The following is a 10277-nucleotide window of genomic DNA, read 5'->3' as shown; positions in this document are numbered from 1 at the left end:
ATGATAACTGTGCCAATTGCTGACCTTGGGCAGTCCTTTCACCTCTATAAGCCTCAGTTTCCCCACCTGCAAAATGGGACTATACTGATCTCTCTAGACTCTTGAGGACTTGATGAGATGATAAGTAAATGAAGTCGGTGTTATCTACACAGTGGAAGGTGAGATGAATGAACTAGGCATAGTGATGATGTAATAACCAGATGAGCTGGATATGGGATGGGGTCTGGGAGGGGTTGTGGCTGGGCTGGCACAGACCTCTGGCTAATTTAGAGGCTCTGCCTAGGCCACCTTTGCCAGAGGGAGTCCACTCAGCCTTACTGTCACCCATCCCATTGGCATTGGCTCCATTTTCACACCAAGGCTATGCCAAGGGTGTGTCATGAAGTTTCTTGAGTGACAGAAAACTCACTGACAATAAAGGGACAGATGATTGTGCCACCTCATTCACAGACAGGCCTCTCAGGAGAAACCTGGGGAGATTCCATACTGTCAGTCCCTTCTCCAACATCAGCACGTGGTCCTGACTCCTCCTCAGTGCCCAGCTCTGTATTGGCAACTAGGAGAGTAGTGAACTTGAACTTGGCCTTGAGGAACAGCTGCCTCTAGGGTCGGTAAGTGATTTGGCAGATATTAGCTCTTCCATATCTCTCTCTCTCTCTCTCTCTCTTTCTCTCTCTCTCACACACACACACACACACAACACACACACACACACACACACGCTCCCTCTCCCTTCATAAATTAATGCTCTGGCCAGTTTGGGCAGAATGGAAGAAATTTCCATCCATATATCCACTCTTTCTTTCATCTGTTTATTTGTGTCTTGTTTACTCAGCAAATTCTCTCAACACCCACTCTGTGCTCCTTGCCACACTGTCGGCCGTGATGGAGACAGAGATAATGAAGTCAGGCTTTCAGTCCTGAAAACTGAGCTGCCAGTTTAGCAAGGAGAATAAGAACCAAAAGCAATGCCATAACTCAAGTAGGACCAAGCAGAGCTGTGAGAGTCCAGAGCAGGAAAAGCTCCAGGAGGTTAAGAGGGAACATAAAACCTACCTGGGTTTGCCATTGCTGTCAAGCAGCTAGAGCTCTCCCCAGGTTCTTTGTGGATGGGAAAATCGAGTCTCTAGAGAGAATGAGATGCCCAAGTTCACACAGCTGGGAAGGGGCTGAGGCAGGATTTGGTTCTGGTTTGTCTGACTCCAGGGCTATGCTCCTTCCATTTCCTCCCTCACAATCTTTGGTTCCTCTTTCTTCACATCACTCTCTCTCTCTCTCTCTCTCTCTCTCTCTCTCTCTCTCTCTCTCTCTCTCTGTGTGTGTGTGTGTGTGTGTGCGCGCGTGTGTGTGTGTGTAAAGAAAAAGAGATATTTAATATTCATTTCTGTCACAGACTAGTGCTGCAAAAGGACAGAAGGGCAGGGAACATATCTGTCTTACTTAATGGATTCTAAGTGCATAACACATCATAGATACCCAGAAAATATTTGCTGGCTGGCTGGCTGGCTGGGTGGGTGGATGGGTGGATAGATGAGTAAATAGGTGGATGGATAGATGGAATATAGAGATGATAGATGAAGTAATGGATAGAAGGAGGGTTAGATGGAGAGATGAATGGAAGATAGAATAGATGAGGGATGGAAGAAGATAGAGATGACAGATAAATGGATGGATGGATGAATGAATGAATGGATGGATGGATGGATGGATGGATGGATGGACATATTGGTTGATGGAAGAATGAATGGGTGGATGGAATGACTGATTAATAGATGGGTAGATGAATAGATGGTTGGATATATGTGTGAGTGGGTGGATGGATGAATGGATGAGCAAATAGGTAGGTGGAAAGATAGATGGGTTGATGGATAAATGAATGGATGAGTAGATACATGGGTTGATGGAAGAATGAATGGATAGACAGGATGCCTGATTAACGGATGGGTAGATGGACAGACAGGTGGATAGATGTGTGAGTGGGTAGATGGATGGATGGATGCATGGATAGATAGGCCAGTGGAAAGATAAATTGGTGGACAGGTTGTTGGATAAATGGATGGATGTATAATTGGACTGATGGGTGGCTAGACAGATGTGTGGTTGGAACACTAAATGAGTGGATGGGATAACTGATTGATAGATAAGTAGATGGACAGATGGATGAACAGATGGATGGGTGAGTGGGTGAATGTATGGACAGATGATGAATTAATGGACAGACAGATGGATAGATGAATGAATTGATGGATGACTGGATAGATAGGTGGATGAAAAGATAGATGGATGTATGGATGATGGGGGAAGGCATAGCAGATATTATGCCACCCAAACTGTCAGAGAAGGATCTTGATAGGTTAAAAAAGAAAGAAAGAAAAAGCATTCTCAACTGGGCGTGGTGGCTCATGCCTGTAATCCCAGCCCTTTGGGAGGCCAAGGCAGGCAGATCATGAGGTCAGGAGATCAAGACCATCCTGGTTAACATAGTGAAACCCCGTCTCTACTAAAAATACAAAAAATTAGCCAGGTGTGCTGGTGGGTGCCTATAGTCCCAGCTACTTGGGAGGTTGAGGCAGGAGAATCAGTTGAACTTGGGAGGCAGAGGTTGTAGTGAGCTGAGATCACGCCACTGCACTCCAACCTGGGTGACTGAGTAAGACTCCATCTCAAACAAACAAAAAAAGAGAAGCCATTCCCTATTGATAAGAAAGTGTAGGGAAGGGCAAGGAGATGGTGAAATGCCACGAGTATGATAAAAATCTCTCTGTGTAGTCAGAAAACAGAACAGGACAGAACAGGACTCAGAGATCAGAATGGAGAACGTGGACAGACACTCAGCCTCAAGGAAGAGCAAGGGAGATTGATTTATCCCTTTGTATTAGATAATATCAACTGAGATAATATCAACGTTGTATTCCCCACTTGGATGGCATTCTCCTTTTAAATCCACCTCCAAGGCATCTCTTTGAGATGGCTTCCCCAGCCCATCATCTCCTGGGTAGAAAAGGGAAACGCATGGGCCACTTGCCTCTGCTCATCATTCCAGGGCTTTCAGAGGGAAGCTCAGTCCATCACAAGCTGGCGAATGACCCAAGGGAGATACAGGAAGTTTTTGGAGGTGGGGGGGGCATTGTGGAGTGGGCCCAGCAGTCTGAAGACACCATGAAATTGTCATTCTAGGGATGATATATTACTACTTCATGGACTATCATCCTTTGCCCAGATCTGTCCGTGGACAAAATCCCCACCACTGGGGTGCTATTTGCTCTCAAAAATCCAGATAAGTCAGTTTGTCCCCTGAGCCCCTCTGCCTCTTTTTAATGACCTTTAACCCATTTTTTCTTGACCCCCAGGATCAGACAAGAGTACTGGGAGCTGGAGCTCACAGTCAAAGGAGAAATGAGCAATCTGCGACCTTTGGAGGTCAGCTGGGTGCAGGTTGAGGGGAGGGTGATCACATGGGGAGAAGAAAGGTGAGGACCTTAATGTCTTGGAAAGAGGGAGTGAAAACATCATGACCAGAAGTCAGAGCTAGGAGGTACTTCGTAATCAACAAAACAGCAAAAAACGACTCAGAGATGGAACCCAAGTTAGGTTGTGGGGTGTGGGCAGTCAGACTCAGCTATATCTGTCTCCAAAGATCAAGTTGTTCTCAACACATTAAACGTTCTGAGAAGTCCTACAATGAACAATTTTACGTTGAGTTTTTAAAAGATGACGTTCTTATCACTGGGGTACTCAGTACCCTGCTTCTGTTCTGAAAAGAAATGTTGACTCCCCAAAATTCTTCTTCCTCTGATGGGAAAGCATGGGATCTCAGTATTAGCTTCAGCAACTCTGAGACCTCTGCAAGTGAGGAGGTAATAGAGGAATGCTCAGAACACCCTTGGGGAGGATGAGGAGACTTGTAAAGCCACAAAATATGACAACTGGAAGGGATCTTCAAAATCACACACATTCTCATTGTCTATATTTGGAAAGTGAGGCTCAGATGATCAGATGGGTACAGTAACTTGCCCCAAGTTCACACCAAGCTAGAACAAAACTGGACTCCAGTTTGGGTTGCCAGATTTGGGAAATAAAAATAAAGGACACCCAATTCACATCAACAACAAATAATTGTGTAGTATAAGTATATCCCATGCAATATTTGGGATATACTTATACTAAAAAAATTACTTTTTTAAAAATTTAAAATGTAAACGTACCTGAGCATCTTGTATTGTACCTGACAACCCTTAGCTCAAGCCTCTCTTGTTTTGTTTGTTTGTTTTTGTGATGGGGTCTCACTTGTTGCCCAGGCAAGAGTGCAATGGCAAGATCATGGCTCACTGCAACCTCAACCTCCCAGGCTCAAGCGATTCTCCCACCTCAGCCTCCAAAGTAGCTGGGACCACAGGTGCACACCAGCACAAACTGCTAATTTCTTTTTTTCTCTTTTCTTTTTCTTTTTTCTTTTCTTTTCTTTTCTTTTTTTTTTTTTTTTGAGACAGAATCTCATTCTGTTGCCCAGGCTGGAGTGCAATGGTGCGATCTCAGCTCACCACAACCTCTGCCTCCTGGGTTCAAGCGATTTTCCTACCTCAGCCTTCCAAGTAGCTGGGACTACAGGTGCATGCCACCACACTCAGCCAATTGTTTGTATTTTTCGTAAAGATGGGTTTTCACCACATTAGCCAAGATAGTCTCTATTTCCTGACTTTGTGATCCGCCCACCACATCCTCCCAATGTGCTGGGATTACAGGCATGAACCACCGCACCTGGTCCAGATAATTTTTTCATTTTCTGTAGAGACAGAGTCTCACTGTGTTGCCCAGGCTGGTCTCAAACTCCTGGGCTAAAGTGATCCTCCCACCTCAGCCTCCCAAAGTGATGGGACCACGGGCATGAGCCATCACACCCAGCCTCCACACCTCTTTTGACTACATCTGCTTCTCCTTGAACCTCCCATGCTGATTTTTGTCATCTATTGGCCCAGGAGAAATACGATATGTCAGGTGCCCGCCTGGCCCTCACATTGTGTGTCACCAAAGCCCGGGAAGGTTCCGAAGAAGACCTGGATGCCCTGGAGCACATGTTCCAGCAGCTGAGATTCAAAAGCACCGTGAAGAGAGACCCCACTGCCCAGGTATCAGGGTGCCTACTCCAAGCCAGGCTGGGGGAAAGATACTAGGTTGGATGAGTAGCCTCTAGGGACTCAGCTGAGTCTGGTTCTTCCTCTCACTCCAGCAATTCCAGGAAGAGCTGGAAAAATTTCAGCAGGTCATCGATTCCTGGGAAGAACCTATCAGTTGCGCCTTCGTGGTACTCATGGCTCACGGGAAGGAAGGCCTCCTCAAGGGAGAAGATGGGGAGATGGTCAAGCTGGAGAACCTCTTTGAGGCCCTAAACAACAAGAACTGCCAGGCCCTGCGAGCCAAACCCAAGGTGTACATCATACAGGCCTGTCGAGGAGGTGGGGACAGACCCAAGGGCAGTCTGTGGTTTGTTGTTTTTGTTTTGTTTTGTTTTCTTGAGACAGAGTCTTGCTCTAGCACCCAGGCTGGAGTGCACTGGTGCAATCTCAACTCATTGCAATCTCTATCTCCCAGGACCCAGCCATCCTCCTGCCTCAGCCTCCTGAGGAACTGAGACTACAGGTGCCTGCCACTATGCCCAACTAATTTTTGTAGAGACAGGGTCTCATTATGTTGCCCAGGCTGGTCTCAAACTCCTGAGGTCAAGCAATCCTCCTGCCTCAGCCTCCCACCACCACCACGCCCAACCAAGTCTATGGTTTTATCCAAGCCAGTCTCAGATCCAAAGCCCCAGCCGAAGCCAGGCACTATGGCTCATGCCTGTAATTCCAGTACTTTGGGAGGCCCAGGTGGGAAGATTTGTTAGAGGCCAGGATTTCAAGACTAGCTTCTGGGCAACATAGTGAGAACCCAGCTCTACAAAAAATTTTAAAAACTAGCCAGGAGCATGGTGGCATGGGTCTGCAGTTCTAGCTACTCAGGAGGCTGAGGCAAGAGGATCACTTGAGCCCAGGATTTAGAGGCTGCGGTGAGCTATAATTACACCACTGCACTCCAGCCTGGGTAACAGAGTAAGCCCTTGTCTCTAAAAAATCAAATTAAATTAAAAAGCCCCACTGTACCTGCATACCACCAGACCATCCTAGGACCTTCTCCTTACCTTTTTTTTTTTTTTAAGAGGCAACATTTCACTCTGTCACTCAGGCTAGAGTGCAGTGGTACAATCATGGCTCACTGCAGCCTCAAACTCTCAAGTTCAAGTGATCCTCCTGCCTCAGCCTCCCAAAGCGCTGGGAGGACAGGTGTGAGCCACCATGCCCGGCCCCTTTCCTTACCTTTCTCTCTGACTTTGCCTTCTCCTCTGCTTGTTGTTTCAGAACAAAGGGACTCCGGTGAAATAGTAGGTGGGGATGAGATTGTGATGGTCACCAAAGACAGTCCCCAAACCATCCCAACTTACACAGACGCCCTGCACGTCTACTCCACAGTGGAGGGTATGAGCTCCCAGCTGGCCCAGGGCTGCCTCTGCTCTTCCCCATCACCTGCCACTCCCGACCCCTGAACCTCTCCTCCAGGACCCACCCCCTTCCAGGATCCCCACTACCTAGCCCCCTGAACCTCCCCCGACCCCACCTCTCTGGGATTCCCAGGATACATCTCCTACCGACATGATCAGAAAGGCTCCTGCTTCATCCAGACCCTGGTTGATGTGTTCACAAAGAGAAAAGGACATATCTTGGAGCTTCTGACAGAGGTGAGTTGACACGAGGTAGCTGGGCCACCGCTCAGGCCAAGTAGGGTGCAGGCAGAGGGGGCTAAGCCTCCTCCTAACCCCTCTCCATTTCCCCCAACCCCAAATCCAACCCACATCTCAACACAGAAACAAAGATGCCCATCTTCCAACAACTTTCCCAAATGCAGGGACTCTCAAAACTCACAGCATGTGAAATCGTTTCAATGAAATACCAATAAATTTCTAAACAAACTTCCCCTTGGATATAAACAATGTTTGGGCAAACTGTTTTCTTTTCATGTTTATATATGTTTTTATTGCAAATTAGGAAAACAAATGGCCAACCAAGGATACCATACAAACTCTGGTATAGGAGGAGACCATAAAGGTCTCTCATCTTAGGACAAGAATACCCACCTAACCCTCCCTCCATAAGCCCATGACACTGACTCCTCCAAGCTGACCACACCCGTTGCTGCAGGTGACCCGGCAGATGGCAGAAGCAGAGCTGGATCAGGGAGGAGAACCAAGGAAAGTGAACCCTGAAATCCAAAGCACCCTCCGGAAACGGCTGTATCTGCAGTAGAAGCAGAAAGACAGGGAGGAGCTTTCCTTCCATCATTCCTTCTGTACCACAGAAATTTAGAGGCAGCTCTTACCAATTCCCAAGATCTTCTCTTCCCAAGGATCAATGACACCCAGTTTCTTTTTCATCACACCCCTCATGCAGGCCCTCCTTTAATCTGCCCCTGCCCTTCTTAGAGCAAGCCAGCCAAAATGTAGCACAAGGCATGGTGCTAACATTAACATCATCTCCCTCAGGCTGGACTTTTATCTTTATTAATGCAACCTAAGAGACCTAAGAGTGCATTTGCTTATCCTACTTTCTGTTCCTGTGGTCTTCTTTCTCCCATGAAGCAGAAACATGATAAAACTTAAGATTTTCCATGGACAAATCAATGCCCACTCATTCCCTCCTACCCCAGTCCAACCTCTGCTGGCTCCTGCATCTCACTTGGAGATAAAACCTCCTCCTGAGGTCAATGCATTCCCAACCTCCAGTTCCCTCCTTCACTCTAGTGATTTAGTAAGAACCATTCTCTCCCAAACCACTCCTCCTTGGCTAGCAAGTTGGTATCTTTACTCCGTTCTCTTCCTAGCTCATGGCCTCTCTCTGGATAATGAAGTGTCTCTTCCTTTCTGGATCTCTTCCTCCTCACACTCCTCCCCCTGAGACCCTGGACTCTGCCCTCTCTCCAAGAAAATCCATCCACTCATCTATTCTTGCAGTCAACTACTCTGAATGAGAGCATGCTGGAGCTATGTCAAATTCCCTGTTGTCACCTTGCTATTTTGCAGACAACATAATATTTAACCTCTCATAACCAGAGAGGTTCAATAATTTGTCAAACGCAACACAGTAAGACAGAGACAAGGACAAGGTTTGACTTCCAGTCCAACCTCCTTTCCGCGACATGCTAAGTCTTGATGCATCTGAAATCTTTTTTAATTAGTGAAGATGCCTAATAAAAATTTTCCCTACCTCCAAGGTAGTAGCCTTCTGGAAGTTTCTAGAAATTCTCAATAACCACCAGCTAAGGTTACCTCCAGGTAACTTTGTTGCACCAGGCTGGAAGTCAGACCGGCTTCACTATCTTCCCAATCTGTATCTCCCCATCCCCAGCCCTGGCCTTTCCAGCTCAGATAACCTGTGGGTACCTCCAGTGTCACTGAAAACTCAGAGCTAAAGATGAACCTTTTCTTCCTGGTTACTCCTCCAAGCATTCCTGGTATCCTCAACCTCAGATTCCAGGTTGCTATTTCTGCAGTTAATCTATGACCTCTCCCTTCTTGCATCCTTCATATGCCACCAGACACCACACCCAGTCCAGCTTGGTTTTGAAACAACTTTCATGCCTGTCTTCTCTTCCCTGACATGTTACTGTCCAGGCTCAAGCCTTTATCTTCTCTTAACTGCGTCTTTGCAACCAACTTCCTCCCTTGCCTCTCGCTTTTCCATCTCACTTTCCATGTGTCCTCCATATCATCTATAACAGTGATCTCCCTGGAACACTCAAGAAGACACAACATACCCTATTACTTAAAGACCAGGGGTCTGGGTTCAGTGGCTCATACCTGTAATCCCAACACTTTGGGAGTCTGAAGTGGGAGAATCACTTGAGGCGAGGAGTTAGAGACCAGCCTGGGCAACACAGCAAGACCTCATCTCTACAAAATAATAATAATAATAATAATAATAATAATAATAATAATAAACTGGGTATGGTGGCAAGTGACTGTAGTCCCAGATCCTCATGACGCTGAGGTTGGAGGATCAGTTGAGCCCAGGAGTTTGAGGTTGCAGGGATCTATGATCATGCCACTGCATCCCAGCTCTAAGCAGGAGAATGAGATCTGGTCTCCAAAATCAATCAAACAATCAAATAAAGACAAATATCAAACTACACATCAGGATCTCTCACACCTTTCCAATGTTACCATCTGCCATCACTTAGCTAAACTCATCTCCTACTACCTCTTCCGCCATGAATTCACTCTTTCAACAAAGCTAATGTCCTCTTACTCATCCTTGCCTTTAAGCATTTGCTATCAACATTGCCCCTAATCTGGGGGACTCTCCCTCTCCCTTTATCCCTCTTCCACTACCTCCCACCCTTACTTTTTCCAGAAAGCCATTTCCACTCTTTTTTCTGGTTGATCCTGCTCTCTCGCCCAGGACGAGATGCTGGAAATGACCACTTCTGGAGGACAGGGAACAAGTCCTTGATCTGCATAATAAGTGTTCAATAAACTGTTGTCAAACTTTGAAAGAAAGTGTTGAAATCTTTGTTCTGTGCTGAAACCATGAGGCTGATATGAATGGTGTTATGGATTTAATTTTTCCCCAGTGGCCACTTCTTCCCAGGTGTGTCTATCATGGAGAATCAGGAGCCTCATCCTGTGTCTTCTTTCCTTTTTTTTTTTTTTTTGTCCTTTGAGAGATAAGATCTTGCTCTGCCACCAGAGTAATCAGTCTGGAGTGATTACCCAGTTTAATCATTATCGCAAAAATCTGTACAACTATGATATTCATTTAATTAATTAAAAAACAGAATTGTCCAGGCATGGTGATTCCCGCTTGTAATCTCAGCACTATGGGAAGCCAAGGCAGGAGAATCACTTGAGCTAAAGAGTTTTCTTTTTTTTTTTTCCTTTTTTTTTTTTTTTTGAGATGGAGTTTTGCTCTTGTTACCCAGTTTGGAGTGCAATGGCACGATCTCGGCTCACCACAACCTCCGCTTCCTGGGTTCAGGCAATTCTCCTGCCTCAGCCTCCTGAGTAGCTGGGATTACAGGCACATGCCACCATGCCCAGCTAATTTTTTGTATTTTTGGTAGAGACGGGGTTTCACCATGTTGACCAGGATGGTCTCGATCTCTTGACCTCGTGATCCACCTGCCTTGGCCTCCCAAAGTGCTGGGATTACAGGCATGAGCCACTGCGCTCGGCCCCCGAGCTGAAGAGTTTT

At 46.4% G+C, this 10277-nt stretch overlaps 1 protein-coding gene across 1 annotated transcript; it reads left to right on the top strand.

The window, feature by feature from the left end:
* Positions 1 to 445: 445 nt before the first annotated feature.
* Positions 446 to 9583, top strand: CASP14 (caspase 14). Its single transcript, XM_010352459.2, has 7 exons — positions 446 to 611; positions 3351 to 3420; positions 4977 to 5126; positions 5228 to 5453; positions 6393 to 6509; positions 6666 to 6769; positions 7230 to 9583. Exons 2-7 carry the CDS (start codon positions 3397 to 3399, stop codon positions 7332 to 7334), a joined length of 726 nt encoding a protein of 241 aa, XP_010350761.1. The 5' UTR covers positions 446 to 611; positions 3351 to 3396; the 3' UTR covers positions 7335 to 9583.
* Positions 9584 to 10277: the final 694 nt, after the last annotated feature.

The sequence above is a fragment of the Saimiri boliviensis genome, chromosome 14, assembly GCF_048565385.1.
Source record: "Saimiri boliviensis isolate mSaiBol1 chromosome 14, mSaiBol1.pri, whole genome shotgun sequence".
NCBI classification, from domain to species: Eukaryota; Metazoa; Chordata; class Mammalia; order Primates; family Cebidae; genus Saimiri; species Saimiri boliviensis.
This window is presented reverse-complemented; position numbering and strand designations above follow the sequence as displayed.

Coding starts and splice junctions, on each gene's coding strand:
- CASP14 (XM_010352459.2), top strand. CDS start 3,397: ATGAGCAATCTGCGACCTTTGGAG. Junction 3,421..4,976: donor GCAATCTGCGACCTTTGGAG/GTCAGCTGGGTG, acceptor CTATTGGCCCAG/GAGAAATACGATATGTCAGG. Junction 5,127..5,227: donor AGAGAGACCCCACTGCCCAG/GTATCAGGGTGC, acceptor CTCTCACTCCAG/CAATTCCAGGAAGAGCTGGA.